This window comes from Serinus canaria, chromosome 4A, assembly GCF_022539315.1.
Source record: "Serinus canaria isolate serCan28SL12 chromosome 4A, serCan2020, whole genome shotgun sequence".
Lineage (NCBI taxonomy): Eukaryota > Metazoa > Chordata > Aves > Passeriformes > Fringillidae > Serinus > Serinus canaria.
Genome location: NC_066318.1, coordinates 7,825,181 through 7,844,408, shown reverse-complemented (window position 1 = coordinate 7,844,408; position 19,228 = coordinate 7,825,181). Strand labels below are relative to the sequence as shown.

The 19,228-nt window shown below is 37.8% G+C and overlaps 1 protein-coding gene across 6 annotated transcripts in view; it reads left to right on the top strand.

The window, feature by feature from the left end:
* The window catches only part of KLHL13 (kelch like family member 13), a 78,439-nt gene that overhangs the window by 44,488 nt on the left and 14,723 nt on the right, over positions 1-19,228 (top strand). For all 6 annotated transcript variants that reach the window (XM_030228846.2, XM_030228847.2, XM_050974409.1 and 3 more), the window contains 4 exons: positions 10,079-10,220; positions 11,426-11,558; positions 11,867-12,063; positions 17,906-18,701. In XM_030228846.2, coding sequence (XP_030084706.1) covers positions 10,079-10,220; positions 11,426-11,558; positions 11,867-12,063; positions 17,906-18,701 — 1,268 coding nt within the window. The remainder of the gene's footprint in view (positions 1-10,078; positions 10,221-11,425; positions 11,559-11,866; positions 12,064-17,905; positions 18,702-19,228) is intronic.

The following is a 19,228-nucleotide window of genomic DNA, read 5'->3' as shown; positions in this document are numbered from 1 at the left end:
AGAGGAAAGGAGAAAGTGAATAGCACAGACAGTGAATAACACTTGAAAAAGTGATGTCCCATGGCATCATGGCTGTTATTTAACATGATTGCCAAATGTTTAAAAACAAAAAAGCAACAGTGACTGACATAATCAGAGGTTAAGAATTTAAGCACTACTACAGTGAGGGTGAGGAGCAGTCCTGAATTATATTTAACAGCTTTGAGGCAATAAAGGAACATGGGTCCCACTTATTGTTCATGGTGCACAGCATCTCATGCATTAAGAACTAAGAGAATTCTTTCCTATTCATGCCAGTAATGTAAATTTTTTTTATATTGTGCACATCTTAAATTAATACAAATGGAAGAGATGTTTTTGGAAACTCAGGAGATTAAACTGCTATGATGAACATCTACAAAGAATTTGATAATGCAAAAACACTATTTCCAAAAACACTTTACAGAGTTCTATTAAGGTTATGTCATGCAAGAATATTCTTAGCTGGTTTTTAGAAAGTTAAATGTTCAGTTAAGTGGTTTTAGTCACCTGCATGCCAATTTTAAAGATAAGTAAAAGAGAAGAATTCTTATTTCAGAATAATCCACTTGTAATCTTAGTGCCTTCTGTCTTTTCACATGGAATAGTATTAAATGGAAAGTATCCTTTGCATGTGTTTTCATAAATAACTGACTAATATTAGGAGAAATAAACAGATGTAGTATTCCAAATGTATTGTTATCAAACGGTTTACTACACAGTCTATCCTGAGTCATGTGGTTATGAAATTCATCTGATAGGAAATGCTTTGCTCTAATGGAAATCAGTTGCTTTGCAGAAAGGTAGAATAAATTCTTAATACTCTGGAGTAAGCAGCATTAGTTTTAGCTGCTTATATTGGTTTTACAGGTTAATGCTTTTGTGTCTTCTTCCAACTATCTGCTTTGCTCTACAATGAGCTCTTTGAATTTATCCTTTACAGGGATATGTATTTAAATGGGAAAAGGCGTGTCTGTGTGATTCACCAGAGCACCTGTATTGGTTCTCTTTGGTGAGACCACCCTATGTGTGTCTGCTGCCTTCAATGGTCATTTTTAGGAAATGAACCCTTTTGTTGGGCTTCTGAGCGTTTGACAGACTACAGGATATTCACACGCTCCTGTCTTTGGCAACATTTCCATTTTACGACATTGCTTCCTGGATATTTCAACCTTCAACATGTTGGAAGTCAGTATGCAGCTCACCTCAAATATGTTTTAAACTGATCTGACAATACGTGCAAAAAGATGGATTGGATGAATGGGGAGTAGAAGGGGCTTGCATCATACTAATAGGAGACTGCTTTTAATCCTAGAAGTTTTGTGTATAGAGTTCTCCTTTGTGCCTGTTGGTATTTCTTCTGCTCTTTATATAATAGGTATTTCAATAGATAATTCTAAGTTAGAAATTTCATTCATACAGCAAATTTTCATTGCTGTAATAAACTGAGAAAAATGAGAAAAAACTTCCAACTTGTTTATCATGAAGTCTCCAGGGGCTACTGGTTTTTTGGGGGGGAGACTTCATAGGGGATGATGTGGCCTACAGGTCCCCAAAATTGCACACTTCTCCTTATACAGCACGATGTTGCAATATTGACATTGTGTTGTGACATGGTAAAGCATCTTTATTGAATTATCTAGAATATGTTAGCCTGTTCTGCCAGCATGACAGTTCTGCCAGTTTATTTTTTGCCATTATTTCTTTGTTAAGGTGAAAAAATCTTGTTCTGCAGTCACATTCTACTCATTGACTTTTCTAGTGTTAAGTGGTATTTTCTCTTGACATTTGGATGGGGCTACATATGGATTTTCAAAAAGTGCTTGGTGAGTATTTGGGTTTCAAAATAGTAGTTGCTTGTTCTAAATGGTAATAATAGGAATTGTAGTGTAATGATGTGTAGCTATCACACTAAAGTGGAAGTGTGCAGCAATGTTGCTGCTGTCCAGCAGTGGCAAAGATTGCATCAATGTCTAAATTGCAATTGTGGTTTTTCATGGGATGAACAAGTCACATGCCCCTGTTATCTGGCATGCACAGATCTAAATACTTTATCACACAGGAGAAAAATATTTTACAATTGAAAGTAATTAATGCCCCTCTACATCCTCTCTGGCAGACTGCAATAAAAGAATGCTGAAACATCTGTGAGAAGTGACAGAGCAAGAGGAATGGTAGATAACGACCCAAACCCTAAAGTCAGAATCTTACTGACTTTTAAGGTATCAGAATTATTCTGACCAGTATATAGGGAAAAAACCTCTAACACTCTTGAGAGGAGTAGTTCCTAATTTGTTTATAGGAATACAGTGGGATGTGTGCTCTGTGACCAAATATTGAAAGTGCAGGTGCCTCCTTAGACTTAAATTTCTCTCTAAGGAGCCATTCTGTTAATTTACTAATTTCTGTGTTTGGAAACTAAGGACACATGAGGTACAGCTGTAATCTGCTGGTGCATGCAGAATGGTTTTTGTGTTTTGTAATACACAGGAAGTATTAAGCTGCCTAGTCAAATTTCTTGTTTAACTCTTGAGTACCTAAGACCAAACATAAAGAGCAGAAAATACATGCCATGTTAGTCCAGCATGACCTGTGAAACCTCTGACTTTTCTATTTTACCTTTTTCAACATTAAGGGAATAAAATAGTTCTCCTTGTATATAAAAGCCACAAAATGTGTATTTCCTTGCCTTTTCTGCTTTTAATAGCAGGAATCAACAGACAAACACCAACTTTGGCAAAAAGTCATTAGTGAACTGTTTCTAATTTAGCATCATTAAACAATGCAAGTCTGCAGATTTAAGCTACGAATGGCTCAATGAATGCAAACCCTTTGTCAAACAGATAAGTGTGGATGTGATGCTAAGGCTCCCAGAGAGATTAAATGCTGTTGGGAACAAAAGCTTTATAGCAGTGACTGAGCCAAATATTGCTTTGTTTCTGTGGAAAACAAATTTGAATTAACCAGCGGGCTGTAATTATGCTGCAAACAGCTTGAGACCTGTGATTGTTTAGTTGTTTAAGAAGGAGTTTTGAAGAGAATATTTTCTGTGTGCATATTCTTGGGAAAGCATACCTGAACAGTTGGTGTTGCTCAGTACTCTTCTGCTGGCTTTATGGCAACTGATCTGCTGGGGTTGGTCACAGTGTGGCCTTACTAGAAGGTGATACAGAAAGGTTTAAGTGATGTTGGGAGTTTCTTTGTTTCTGTGTTCTCCTACTTGCCATTGAGATCCACCGGTGTTGGGAACAGTGACAATGTCTTCAATCACCTGAGTAGTAGCTCTCATGCTTTCTCTTGATGTGGCCTTGGGTGCTTGGACACCATATTGTGATTGCATGTTGAAGTCCAAAGAGACTTGACTGTACAAAAAAAAAAAAAAAAAGAAAGGAAAGGTTAAGGCTTGACGTTTACATACTAGTGTTCAAAACTTTGCTTCTAGAAATAGCTTCACCTGGAGCCTGACTGTGGTTAAGCACATGTCATTGTCCCTGTCCTTCAGGTGAGGTTGAGGTTGTTGTTCCCCTTGTAGCCTTGCTGCCTCTGCTGATGGTGCTGGCAGAGCTGCTCAGTCTCTGCTGCTCCTGTACTGACTTTGCCTTCACCTTCTTCAGCTGGTCACTGCAGTGAGCATCTTGTGCTGTGAGTGTGTCAGAACAGCAGGTAAAGCTGGAGCACTGCCTGCCTCTGCCCTTCAGTGTGTGCCCACAAATGACCTCTGTCCTTCTCCGCTCTGTTTGGGGGGTTTGCAAGTCCTGTATCCTCATCTCCTGCTTCCCTTGGCCCGAGCTTTGTCAAAGTAAAGACCCACTTCTCACTGCTTTGGTCTATTGTATAGAGCCTGTTTTTAGGTTCTCTTTTACAGAACACCCTCACTTTAGAGGAAAGGTGGAAAATGGGACATCTATTTGCTTTTTAATTTAAGAAACAGTAAGTTTTTACTTTGTGCCTTTCTCCTGGAGTGGAGACTTGTTTAAAAGAGCTCAGTATGAAGTTACTAAGCAAATATTTTTAAATATTCAGCTGTTACTGCTGCCCATCTAATGTATGAAAAAGATCAGGTGTAAAAAGTTAAATATTAAAATATAAATATCAAAGCATTGTCCAAAGTGAGCAGTATTTGGCACTAGCTGCCATTAACTGTTTAAGGAGATTGCATTCACAGTAGTTACAGTGCAATGATAATTCACTTGAGGCAGATGGTCTGTAAACTTCTGGTTGTGGTGGCCCCTTTCATGTGAACCTAATTAAATAGCATTTTAAAGAAAGTCAGTAGCCTGACAAATACAAGGTGTTTTTAGTTTCAGCAGCAGCCTCAAGTTCATCTAATAAAAATTTGGTCTTTAAACTGTCCAGTAAGAACAGTGACACCTGAAGCTGGTAGTGTAGGACAAATGGTCATAGTGATAAAGGAAAAAAAGGCATGATTGCCCCTCCTGATGCATGGTGTGTGTCACAGAGGTGATCTATGCAAGGCAATTTAGGTCCTGCCTTCAGTGTTGTTCTTGTGTTCATGCTTCTTTCGGCTCTTGAGAAGCAGTGTCAGTTCCTGTGTGCCCCAAAGCCAGAACTGAAGTTTGAACCTGCTCCTTGGGCTGTGGAGAGGAGTTAACTGGCTATGTCAACCCATTGGCACAAAAATGACATTTTCTCTTCCTTTTCTCTGCTAGCTGGAGTCATGTATGTGTTTTAAAATGAGAACTTGCATTTCCTATAGAAACTTTTTTGTAATAAGAAATTATTAGCAGTTGATAAAAGCTGGTTAGTTTTACTGGGTTGCTCATACCATAAAATAATTAAATTAGAAATTCTTGATAAAAAGTAGTAATAAAAGGAAGAGATGTTATTTTAGGGGAGTAGAAGTATAAAAGTAACTTCTTTGCCTGAATAAAAGATTTCTTGAAATTGTACGAGTGGAAGATATGAAATGGAAATGTGAAATACCACGATTGCATAATTTTTTCATCTACATTATGGTAATATTTGAATTTCTTAAAAAATATGATGAGATTTTCTTTATTGCAATGCTGCCCTATCAGTTTTGCTTACTGAGCTCCAAGGTGGCCAGGTACTTTGTTGGGAAATTCCTAAATTCATTAGTCAGGAAGCTGGAACATCTGTTCATAATGAGAAGACAATAAAATAGGCAATAATTTTTGGTTATTTTGGAGACTAAGCTTACTTAAATACTCTTTAGCAGATTATGCATACAAAGTGAAAAATTACTTGTATTTTACTGGCTTTTTAATTAATAGGTTCATTAGCGAATTACATGCATAGGTGCATGGAGAGGATAGCCCTGGGATGTACCAGGGGGTTTTTTTGATAGGTCATAAAATCATAAAGATTTGGCTTGCAGTAAGAATAACCTGAAATTGAAATCTCTGTCCTTGTTACCTGATAAATATCAGAGTTCTGGCACATGCCAGGGGTGATTGCACCAGAAGCCATTTTACCAGTGACCAGAACACTTGTGGTCATGGTTCATTTATCAGTAATTTGACAGAGAAAATAAGGTTATAGTCCTTTCAAAAATGAGCTATTGAGCTTCACCAAATTAAGAACTCACTCTCTGGCCGATCTGGCTTTGGCAAAGCTTTTACTGAGTTATGTAAAGACTGGGTTTTAAATAAATTGGAGAACATGCACTCTAAAATATCTGTAGCTGTAGCTTGATCCCCTTACTTTGTTTTCAATGAGTTTCTACAATAGTTTGAGAAATAGATTAATGGATTACTGATGGAAATGAAAAAATCCTCAATAGTATTCTTAGTTGCCTTGTTCCTGTTGCATCAGAATAAACTTGACTACTTCTGAAGAAAACGGCAGAATATTGGTTTATTTCATTTGTGCCACTAAGCTCTGCAAAATGGCAACTGCGTGATTTGAATATTCTAGCTGAGAATAAAATCTGTCACAATTTTCAAGGATCTTTGCTTATCATCATCACCTGGATGCCTCTGAATTGTTTTAACAGGTTCATACTTGGTAAGTGGTTTAGAAAGCAATTTGCCTCTGTGAATCATGTTGTAACTCCAGCCAGTGAAATCTGTCAGTATTTGCTGCAAAGTTAAAGCATGTTAATATCCATATAATGAACACTCTGTATTTCATCACTACAAAAATATCAGTTGGAAGTACTCAGAGGATTAACTTGGAGTCATGAGAAAAGCACATTTGCTTGTAGCCTCTAGGAAAAAACTGTGCTGTACTTGAAAGAATCAACATGTGGTTGAAAAGAAAATTCTGATTCAGCCTACTCTGTGATAGCAACTAATTAACCTCTGGCACCTTTCTCTGAGCTGCAAGCCACTGCTTCCCAGAGGTTGCAGAAAGTCAGGCAGCTCCTGTGCCTTCCTCTTGCAGTGTTAATATTCATTTCACATTCAACTCCAACATTCTCTTGGCTAACTACTGTAATGTTCAACCCTCTCCAGATGAACTGTGTGTGTTGAAGGTGATTTTAACATCCACATTTAGAGCAGCTTGTTGTGAATTCTCACAACATGCTACTGAAGCTTTAGCTTCTTTTAACTTTTGTTTCCTAACTTTTTAAAACTCTGGTTAAAAATGGTACTGCTGTACTTCTTGTTTAATGATTTTTATTGATCAGAACAATAGAATTAATTAGAAAGTGAATTAACTTTCTCCTTTGGTAGGATGCTTAATTGTGATATACTGTACTTAAAGTAAAAAAAAAAAAAAATCAATGTTTACCTTCATTACTATTGAGTTAATGATAATGCTTAGTAGACCTATGTTAATAAATGTAAATAATGCCTTTGGTAAGTGTCCAAACAAGACAGATGTACTTACTGTGGTTTTGTTGGGAAGTCAGTTGGACATTCAGCTCATTTCCCATCTGTTCTGGGTGCGAATGGCAGAGTTATTTCTGAATCTTAATGTTACAGCCCCTGCAACAGAAGCTACATTCTGAACACTTCAAGATTTTGTTGCAGGGTATGTGATGCAGTGCTGGAGTTTCGCTTTTTGTATATTGCAGTTAACACAGAGCTTAAGCACTGTTGTAGTTTCACTTTGTCTTACAAAGACAGGTTCTTGGAGATGTGTGGAGATAAATGCTGAGCTGCTACTAAGCCAGTGACAAAGGCAGAATTTGTGGTTGCTCTGGGAGTGCTCTTTCCCTCTTGGTGAATGTCACAGGGCTGGAATTCAGGGGATCAGTGCCTTATTGCCAGGTGTTATACCTGACTTGCTTTGGAACTTCTGCTAAACCCAGCTCCTGAATGTCACTTTCTGCAGAAGAGAGAGGATGCTCAGCCCTCCAGAACTGTTAAGCTGTAGTGGTGTATTTAATAACAACATATCAAACAAAAATCCCCAGGTCCTCTCAAAGAAACGAAAAACCCACATCGCAATTTTTTTTTTTGGTCACAGTTGTTTAGTTATAAGTCAAACCCCATATAGGATTAATAAAATCTGTTTGTCTTTATTCACATGGAAACAGCCAAGGTAATGTCTAGGACTAAAATTGTAAAAGTTATACTCTGGTGGATTTTTATAGGGTGGAATTTGCAGCTTTTAATGCCTCATTCACATGTGCAAGTTTCTGTCCATACATAACAGCAAATGTGGAAGAGAAATAGTGAAAATCTTTTCTGCAGAAGAGCTTCAGGTGGTGAGCTGCTGAGCTTATGTGTGTGATAGAGAACTGCTCATTATATATTGAAAATCAGGTAGAGAGCTGCTAATAGCCACACCAGGCATGTCAAATGTCTACTTTTAGGTATTGCAAGTATTTTAATATTTATTATATCCACTCTGTTGACTGTGCAGTTTTAACAAGGCTTGTGTTCTATAGAGGATAATGTGTAGAGAACAGAGTTATGGGAAGTTGTGTGTCATGTTCAGAAAAATGCTTCCATTATCCCAGCTGTCCTTGGAATAAATGAATCATGCTCAAGGCCTTTGCCTTCGTTTGTAAAACTTAGGAATTATGCTGTCTGTCAGGAAGTCAAGCAGTGATGTGGCAAACATGGTAAAAAGCCCACTCCAAACAGCCAAGGAGGTTGGTTTACTTGTTTGTTTCTTTCCATAATGATTTTAAATGATGTGTTCACTTTCTATTTTCTTCTGAGTTCAGAGAAAGTATTTTAAATACTACTTCATGTAACATTTATCTGAGCTGACATTTTGGGAAGATGCTTCAAGAGCAAAGAGTCAGATTCATGCTTGTTGAATCTGTTGTTTTCACGCCCACGCTTGCAAGTCTCCCCATATTATTTTGTATTTCTTCTCAGGAAGTCATGTACAAATTTAGAGACTGGATGTCCTTTGAAATTATGTAAGACTCTTGCCTCCATGCAATTGTATGAAAACTGAAATAAACAGAAATCACCAAACCCAAAATACCCTAGAACCAAGTGAACAAAAATATTTTGGGTTGTGAGCCAGCAACTGCTTGCTGCTCTTTGCATAGTTGTGTTTGTTGGATGCAGAGATAGAAAAGGGCTCTCCGGACTAAGGTGTACCCTGTAAACTTTGTTAAATGACTGTGGATTTGTTTTATAAAATAGAGATAATTGTGTTTCAAAAACAGCACAAATCTTGCATGCTGCAGTTCATCCACATTAGTTTATTCAGCTGAGGACATTAGAAGTCACAGCTGCTCAGATGTACCCTTGTTCCTGCAATGTTATGTCTGTGTGCATAAAATCTCACTGTTTCAAACCCATGTACTCTGTTGACTGGTGAATTTGTTTTGAATATGTTTTTGTAGCTGACCTTTTGTACTCATGGCTTTGAACAAGGCATGTCAATGCTATGAGGGTGATATGTGAATTTCAGAAAGTGCTCTGCGTGGTCTTTGTACCTGAAGCAGGTGGGGGTAAATATTTTTTTTAAAGGAAATTATGAAAATTATTTTTCTTCCACAAATTCCAGATTTGTCCTTTTGATTTATGATCACATAGTGATCATAATCAAAACTGGGGAAAAGGAGGGGGATTTAAGCATGTTCTTGTTACTTTAAGTAATTTCTGAAACCAATTTGAAGGCCAGTGTTTTAACCTGCATGTTTTAAATTTGGAAAACTTTCTGTATCTGAAATTTTCAGCAATTATGTCAAACAGCTATTAATCTTTTATGAGATATGGAAATACTTGATTAAAAATAGAGATGCCCTCTTCTGTGGATTAATAGCTTATGTTTGCTAATTAAAATTGTGTACATATTCATTAGACCTCTATACAGGCTTATAGGTAGAACATTAAATCCCAGAAATTACAGAAACTAGTTGTTGTTAATATTTCTGTAGAAGAATTTTGTTAAAATTGTATGATAATTACAGGTTAGCCTAGTTAGGCTCTCAGATGTAACCTAATTTATATCTGAAGATTAAAATAGTAGGCTAATAACACTGCAGTAATTCTTTCACAATTCTACCTAAAATTAGCTTGTTCTGTCTAGATTTGGACAGTAATTGCTTGGAATCAAATCTTGAATTAAAATTATCAAGTGTTTGCCTGGACAGTAGCAGACTACTGGATATCATATCCTGAAGGAGTTCTAATTGTGTGTTTCTAAAAGCAGGTTAAAACTCCAACTGCAGCTTGAAACTCCATGATGTATATTTTCTATTATGAATAGTCATGCATGGATGAGGTAATGCAAGCTGTAAGAATGAAAATACTTTTTTTTAAATATTACAGTTAGAGTTTCAATGTTCCACCAGTTTGGCAAGGAAAAGCTAAGATGCTTAATTTTGGAAACCAGATGAAACCTCTAAAAACATCCTACAATACTGGATTGTAGAAATAACAGTGTTCAAGTGTCTAAATCAGGGAGCTGGGGATGGAAGGAAAAGGAAAAACTTAGAATCAGAAAAGCAGTTATGCCTTTGTAGAGACTGTTAACCCTTCACTTTTTTGAATTAGCCAAAGGGAACCACTAAGGACTGATTCTGTTGCCTGCTGATTTTTTTTTTTTCTGTAGCCTCTGTGCAGTTACATTTCATCCCAGAAGACTGTGGGTTTAGAACAAAAGATTGCTGAATGAAAATGACTTTGGTCTTGAGGTTTCTCTGTTCCAATTCCCTTAGATCCCTGGTGGAAGAGGAGGATCCTCATATGAAAGTGTCTCTTGGCAGCAGCGATATGGGCGTCTCTGCCCACCTGCAGTCTTCGAAGACAGGAACCACCAGATTTTTCACCAGCAATACTCACAGTTCTGTGGTTTTACAGGTAATTAAATATTCTCATCCTGTATTGAGTTGTACTGAGATTTTTGGCTGCTCTAAACAATGTGTCCACTCAAGAGATTTTATTAGTCTAGTAATTCCTGTAAATCCTCCAAAACTCTAATGTTCATGTGCTGTCAATGCCCACAAGCCAGCATTGCTTGGGATTTGTTTTTCTGTGAGATAGAGGTTCAACTTTCAGCACCAGTCTGGGAAAAAAAACCTGGCCTTTTCCTGGGGTCTTATCCCAGTCCACTCTCAAGTTCTTAGAGTTTAAATGTTGTTACATCTGACATGACAGCTGTAGCAAAGAAGCTCACTATAATATAATTCTTGAATTACATTAGGTATGTCCCTAAGGTAGCAGAGCCCTGCCAGGTTTGGTGTAATGCCCTGTGCTGGGTCTGACTATGGCACTACTGTGTAGTAGAACATCTATAGAGACAATATTTACATTCTTGCTAGTATTAGAAAAATACCAGTTCAAGGGGAAATGGTTTATGTTTGAGTTTCTGTTCCACAGTGAATGAAGGAGGAGAGTATTTCATCCATCCTCCATCATCCATCCAGGAACATCTTTGGAAGAAATCTTGCTCTAGGATGCCACTGTAGATAATTTAATTTTTTATTACAGTTAGATGCTATAAGTAATTCAGAGAGCAGTTGTATAATGGGAGCTTATTTTGAAGTTTTTAGCATGTCAGCTTTGGTAACAAATTTGATAATCATAGAACCAGATAACTGCTTTCCTTTCAGGTCACAGACTTTTGCAACCTGTTAGGTTGTAAACCCCTTAAATTGCTGTGGAACAGAATTATATCTAGAATGCATACGTGACTAGAAGGGGTAGGTCCAAAAAAGGTATCAGTCCCTACCTGAAACAACTGCTACTGTGAAAGCTTGCAAAATGAACTCTTTCCTGAAAATAACTTAATTATTTGAATAAAACTACTTTCTAAGGCCTGGTGTATTTGGCATTCATCAGCTGTATCTGGAAAATAATGATTATTCTGCTTGTTTTCAATGAATACTAATCATTGAATATATTACAGATAATGGTTTTAAGATGACAAATTATTTCTTTGTCACTTTTTTGGACCTACACTACACGTGTACATAAAAGTAGACAAATATTTACATAAGGGAAATAAGAGGTTCCTGCTCTCCTCCCAAATCCAAGGGATGCTTTGCATTGTGCTTTTCCTGCAGGGCTTTGACCAGCTGCGAGTGGAAGGTTTGCTCTGTGACGTGACGCTCGTTCCTGGAGATGGTGATGAGGTGTTCCCTGTGCACAGAGCAATGATGGCTTCTGCGAGTGATTACTTCAAGGCCATGTTCACAGGTGGTGTTTTTATTAAAGCTGTGTCTGTCTCCAAATTGCTGCTCCAAATTGCTCTAATTCAGACACTCAGACACAAATTCAGTGCTGAATTCACTGATGTTTTTGTGAATCGGTTCAAGTTCACTGATCTTTTTTGTGAATCAGTCCAGGACTGCAAACAACACTGTGGACTAAACATCTCTCTCTACTATTGCATATGGGGTTTTAAAATTAAATTTTAAAATAATATTTTAATTATCTCTAAATTTCTGAAATAATTTCAGTCCCATCGGAATGATCATCTACATTTACCTGCATGTCTGTTTCAGGAGGAATGAAGGAACAAGATTTAATGTGCATTAAGCTTCATGGTGTGAACAAAATAGGCCTAAAGAAGATCATTGATTTCATCTATACTGCAAAACTTTCCCTTAACATGGACAACCTTCAGGACACTCTGGAAGCTGCCAGTTTTTTGCAGATTTTACCTGTTTTGGACTTCTGTAAAGTATTTCTTATCTCTGGGGTAAGACTATTTGTTTCCCATTTACAATGTTTAAGGCCTTGCTGTATAGTTTTGGTTTTTCTTCACACTGACTTAGGTTATAATCAAAGTTATGGCTAAAACTTGCCATTATTCACAGCTTAGATTTGCAGAGAACAAATTTGCTTTATAGTTTCCTTGAGAAACTTGGTTTTCTTCTGAGTTTTACATACATGAGTTTGATACAAATGTTTTGCCACATTGACATTCTTCCCTTACATGTCTGATTTGAGATGTTTCAGGGTCTCCCTGCATGACTGCACTCACTCTGGCATTATCTGCTTGCTGCATTCATTAGGTGTGCTTCAGTTACAGTCACTTTATTCCTGTATTTACAGCCCTTCCATCTCAATGGGGTGTAACAGCAGTTACCTGTTTTCTGACTCTAACAAGGATAAAAGCAATACCCAGACAGGATCCTCTCCTGTCCTGCCAGCAGTGAGGAGCTCCTGTTCTGTAGAACAGCAGTGGTGCAAGAGCAGTTCTGCCTGGAGAGACACTCTGCAGTTATTTTTAATGCTTACTGAGGTTTTCTAGTGCTGATGGTAAATGCTTATATATTTCACTAGAACTCTGACTTTAACAGGTGTGTTCCACACAAACTAAAGAATTATTTGGAAATCAGCCTTTCAATTCTATAATGAGAAGTAGAGAAGCAGGTATTCCTGTTGCTCTGCAGAGTACAGGCTTAGAAATGTGACCTCCCTAACTGAAAATACATACCAGGATTTATGCAAACCAGAGGACTCTAAGCTGGTAATAACAGCAATTTGTTTCCTATGATGTGTTAGAGATATTCAGTCTTGATAATGCCATTTTACTTTTAATTTGGAGACATTTTATAACTGACCTGTCTGGTAATGTTGTGATAATGTTTCATTAAGCTTAATACTCTTCAATCCTACCCCACCTATTTTGTCTTGCTCAGTGTTATTTTTTTACCTCCAAAATGATGCCTCTCCAGGTTTGACATTTACTATAAATACCAGCTTGGAAAAGGGTCTTGGTCTTGATGGTGTTTTGAATCAGGTATTTGAAAAGGGCTCCCTCTGATGGGAGCTGAGCCCTGGGGACACTGTGGTGGCCTTTCCCCTTTCTGGGTAGGGCAGCTCTTTGTTTATTTTGCTTGGTTAAGGAAAGAACTTTTATTCATATTGAGTCAAGTTATTGTTTAAAATGCTCATTCTCTGAAAGTATGTTCTCTTGTGATGTTGACTCAGTCACTGTTTTTGTTCAAATAAGAAATGTCTTGTTTGATACTGCATTTTATTTCCAAAGAATGAGGAAGATTTTATTAATGCTCTTAATTTTATTGGGGGGTTTTTGGTGTATACTTTCATTTAGACTGATGTCTAAAGGGACATAATCTCATTCATGGTATAGCTGTAGAGAAAGTACAAAACTGAGGTTATTCTGTTAGCCTAGTTATGTTCTTAGCATCCTATATAAAGAATTTTTGAATGACCTTACTTCTAAATTTGTTGAAACAAGAGTTGTTGAGCAAAAGATCTTCTTTTTGAAGGAGCACTTCTGTAATTTAAATGAATATTCTGAGCAAGTATTGAGCTTATTTCTACTGAAGTTATCTGGCTTGAGAGCTGAGGTAACCATTCCCAGACAAATGCTTAATTGTCTTTGAATTGTCCGGGGAGTCCATTATTAAAGAGATTATAGACATCAGCTTATGTAATGCATAATGTAATTGTGTACTTCATAAGAGGGTATTGGAAATATTTACAAAGAAAAACCAAAGCTTAAGGTAACAGCTTAATTTGTGTAACAAAATAATGAGACCTTCAAAGAGCAGTATCTGTTGTAGCTGACTTGAAAGTGTTTTTTTTATTTGCTCTGCATTTACACCCCTCCTGTCAAATATCCCACTGCTCTGATTATCTTTGCTCTGCAACCAAACAGACTCTCAGAGAAAACAGTGGAATACTTCCTAAGATGTTTTCAGTCTTACTGTTACTATTGGTTTTCAATAATTATAGCTGTACAATAGACTAGGACTACTCTCATGTTCACATCTAACTGAGCTGTAATGTAAATAAAATTCATAAAAATGCTGTGGAAAGATTTTTGGAGCAGTGAGTTCTAGACACAACACTGATTTTGCAAAAGTAGCAGCAATGTACAAAGTGGAGAAAGATGAGAAACCTACCCAAGTGAATTATAGCACTTAGGAAAATTACAGAGTAATGGGGAAAGGGTTATTACACTGTAATTAAAGAAAACATTCCCAAACATTGAAAATTAATGTCTTGGATGTACCTGCAAAAAATTTTGTTCCATCTATAATTTGGTGCTTTACACTTTTGTAACTGCTGGGAAAAAGTCAAATATTGAGGGCTTAATACTTGGAAGTCGTGTCTTGTCAAAAAACCATGGTTATCTGAGGATGGAGCAAGTTAATCTGTTTTTTGGGAATGTGGGATTTAACCCTGGGACCAGCTCTGGCAGCCACCAGAAATCTGACTTTGTACTGTAGGGGTACAATTGATTCTCTTTTCTGAGCTGGTCAAATTTCTGTGCTGTCTTTTCTGGACTTCTGTCAGTGGGAGCCCCTGGGAAAATAGAGGGTGTCGGGGTTGTGTTTGCTCTTTTAAACTTTGACCCTTTGAAGCACTGCATGAAGTATTTTATAGTCAGTAAAGTTTTTATGAGAGCTTGGGAAGTGGTTGCTACCAAAATTTCAAAGAATTAAGTGAACTGCTTGCTCAAGAAAGTACTTTGGCTTTTGCTTTGGGTTTTTTCAGGCTGTTGTAACATGGTGCTGTACTTGACCTTTCTTTTTTGAAAAGCTTTTTAGTATTTTCTGCAACTTCTGTTTTGTAATGAGCAATTACAATGAGTAATGTGAGCGAGCAGCTCTGCTCAGTAGTCAAAGTCCATGGAAAACAGGATTTATTTAACTGAAATTCTAAACTCCTTGTGGAGCTGCTTAGCTGTCTGAATGTTTATGACTTTTAACTCTTTCCTTGTGAGCATTTTCACTTGTTATTGGATACACTGTACAGTGTACATATTTTCACCTGGTATTTCCATTCCTCCTGTTCACTTCAGTGGGATTTCCAGAGTAGCAGTTCCTTCTCTTCATTGAAGAGCTCCTGATTGACTGACTTTCACACAGAACCATAGCATAAGTCAAACTTCTAAAAAAACTAAAAAACCCCAATACCAGTTTTGGGTAACTGAAGTATTTATTTAAATAACCTAATTGTGCTGAACTCTGTCCGGTTTTGAATATTCAAGTAGAAGTAGCTATAGCATTTCTTTCTGTTGAAGGATTATTTTTTGGCTCAGGACTTAAGAATCTAGAATATATATTTTTATGACTTTTAAGTCTTTGCCATATAATTTAGATTGATTATGTTGATTGTCATCTTAGAGTACAGAAAAGAGGGTAACAGCAATTTTGCAAGAAAAGTAACCTTTAAGACAATATTAATATGGCACCCTGCTTTGAGGTGAGTGGTGGAATTTGTTAGTGAGTCAAACATAGTGCACAATTTCATAAGCATAATGGGAAGTACTTTCAATCATATATTTAAGAAAAAACAATCCTGAGTGCAGTACAGTCCCAGTGGATTAATAAAGGCAGCATAAAGTAAATTTTCTGAGAATCAGGGGTTGACTGGAAGCTGCTGATGTCATGTTCATCAGTCATTAACAGTGTGTAATGTGTCAATAAATTTCTCAAAAGTAAGAAGTCCAGGAATATGCTCAGCTGCATGGATTTACAGTGTAACATAATTATGGTAATACAGAACTCAATGCACTCTGGGCACTTGATAAGTGACAGGCAGCAATAGCTCCAAATACTTCATTGCATCCTGGGCATGTGCCAGTGGTACAGAACCTGCACAGCTTTTGCTTTGATCTTTTAAGTTCAAGTGTGCCTTTCCTGTATGCAATAATTTCTGCCTGCCTACTTTGATGTGGAGGAAATGCTGCATCTCTCTAGTTTGGTGCCAGACAATGTATTTCAAAGTGATTTTTAAATACAGTCACTATATAGCAAGAGTTAAGGTTTGTGGTATACTGCAAGTCAGCTGTTTGTTAAGGGGTGATTTTTCCATTGCTTTATTTTGTAATACAGCTTGGAAAAAATTTTGGAAGCAATTCCACCTGGACCAGGTTGCTCAGAACCCCATCCAGCCTGGCCTTGGACACTTCAGCAGTGGAGCAGCCACAGCTTCTCTGGGCAATTTGTTTGATGTTGATCCTCAAAACCAGTCAGAGAATATTTTATAGGCTGTTGCTAGTTGGTGTGATTATATTTTGATATAAACTATGTGGTCTGTCTTGTTATACAAAAATTATTTCCATGTGTATTAAGCACAAATATTTTCATACTAGAACTCCTGACAGCCTGCTGCACATTCATTTTGTAGATAGGACATGATTACAGGATTAGTAGATGTTTCAAGATGTGTGAATGAAGACTTTGCATGACTGTAGATCTTAACACTAGGGCAAGTTAGATCAGTTTCTAGTGAATTAAGAAAATCTCCTATTCCTGTACTCATTAGACATTTGAATTGTCTGGTATTAAAGGACAATGATCAGATTGAGTTATACAGTATTAAAATCTTCTAATCTCTGTCATGACCAGAAGTCATTTGAAGGTTTTTGAATTCTTAGGCTCCGGTCAGGTCCAGTCCTCAATCTTTATAATCTTTTTTAAAATAACCGTGAGATTTGTAAGCTTAAATTCTTCTGGCATTAGGAATGTAATGAGAATCACAAAGTTGTGGAAATGGTTGACACTGAGTAGGACTGACATGCACAGAGACTAGAACATGTGTAAATGAAGCTTGGTCTGGAATAAGGTTTGAATGCAAAAAAGCTGCAATTCTCAGCAAGAAGCATTTGATTGACTTGCTGGGCACATGTACCAGAGAGCTTCCTGAACGGAACTGGCTGGGCTCACTGAAAACCCACTAAAAGTTTGCCCCATTCCTGGCATGTTTCTTCCTTGCTGTTCCTTGGATCCCAAGTGACCTTAGAAATTCAGGAGCCAAAAATGTATAAAAGATACATGCAGCCACAGTGTAAAACAGATGATTACCAAGTCACTCCAGTGCTGAGTTAAATTAGAGTGTGATCCATACTGCTAAAGCATTTAATGAGCTGGGTATTTTTAGGGGAAATCCTCCTAGGTTCATTCTTTTTAAAAAATTGTGTATGATCTAAAACCACTACCTTTGTCTTATTTTTGTCTTTAATTTTGAACAGAATCTGTAAGACCACTGCATTGATTTATTAAAGATCCATTTTTGTTTGTTTTGAAGGAATGAATTCATGAGATTGAACACTATAAATATTAGTTGTCCGAAATATGTGGCATACAGGGGTTTGCTGTGCCATTCTCTTTGGTTTTATTATGCCAATACAATTTTAATAGTGTCAGAAAAAATCTACTGGTAAGACTTTTGTTTTGCTCCCTGTAACCTTGGGCTGATCACCTGTCCTCTGACTTTATTTTCCACATGTCTTTCTTACAAAGATGCTTTCCGAGCTTTTCAAAGATGAAGTGCTATATAACTGTTATGCCTCATCATTGCATAAGGTATTTGACATAATATATGCCATCTGCTTGTTACTTGTCTCAATTTTTCCTTCAAAATAAGGAATAAATTGGATCTCCCTTTGCAGTCATGAATATATACACTGCATGGAATATTTGCTCATGTGTAAATCACCTTGAGCGCTGCAAAATGCTGAAATATTGCTGAATCTACAGTATTCATTAAATTTTACAGTATCATTTAGACACCAAATTAAGAAAGTGTTTTGATTCCTTTTTCTGTTTACTCAATAGGTTTCATTGGAAAACTGTGTTGAGGTTGGGCGAATTGCCAACACATACAATCTCACAGAAGTGGATAAATATGTTAATAATTTCATCCTCAAGAACTTCCCTGCGTTATTAAGTACTGGTGAATTTGTGAAACTCCCCTTTGAACGTCTTGCCTTCGTGCTTTCAAGTAATAGCCTTAAGCACTGCACCGAACTGGAGCTCTTCAAGGCGGCGTGTCGCTGGCTGCGCTACGAGGAGCCTCGCATGGAGTACGCTGCCAAGCTCATGAAGAACATCAGGTTTCCCCTGATGACACCCCAGGATCTTATCAACTACGTTCAGACGGTGGACTTCATGAGGACTGACAACACCTGCGTCAACTTGCTCCTGGAGGCCAGCAACTACCAGATGATGCCGTACATGCAGCCGGTGATGCAGTCGGAGCGGACGGCGATCCGCTCGGACAGCACGCACCTGGTGACGCTTGGGGGGGTGCTCAGGCAGCAGCTGGTGGTCAGCAAGGAGCTGCGCATGTACGACGAGAAGGCCCACGAGTGGAAGTCCCTGGCTCCCATGGACGCGCCGCGCTACCAGCACGGCATCGCCGTCATCGGCAACTTCCTCTACGTGGTGGGCGGGCAGAGCAACTACGACACGAAGGGGAAGACGGCGGTGGACACGGTGTTCAGGTTTGATCCGCGCTACAACAAGTGGATGCAAGTGGCGTCTTTAAACGAGAAACGGACCTTCTTCCACCTAAGTGCCCTCAAAGGACATTTGTACGCAGTCGGAGGCCGGAACGCGGCGGGCGAGCTAGGTGAGTCCTCCTGGAGCCAGCGCCTTGCCTTGTGCTGGGCCTGGAAATGCCCTCTGCCAGGGAGTGGGTGGAGAGGAACGAATTGAAGTCATTGGAGTGCTGCTGTTTTCTGGAAATACGGCAAATGCAGAATTTTTTCTGGATACTCTTAGAAGTTATTTCTAGAAGGAATCCCACAAAAAAAATTCCAAATACGTATGTCTTGTGTATTGATGCATATTATCCAGGGTCTTGGCCTTTACCAGGAAACATGAAGTAAGCATCTATGTCTGCCTGTGTAAGAGTGGGGAAAATAAATGCAGTTTTAAAAAGAAAAAATTAATCATTACTTCAGCTGAGAAACAAAATCCATTCCTAAGGGATAAATGGCTCTAGCTGAAACTTGCTCTTCAATGAACATTACATTTTAAAAGACAAAAATTTTCTGGAATAGTACTTGAAATGTCTAGGGTCTTTTTTGGTTTTGGTTTATTTGTTTGTTTTTGTTCTAGTCTTATGACTGTGTTTTTTTCCACTCTCAGATTAGT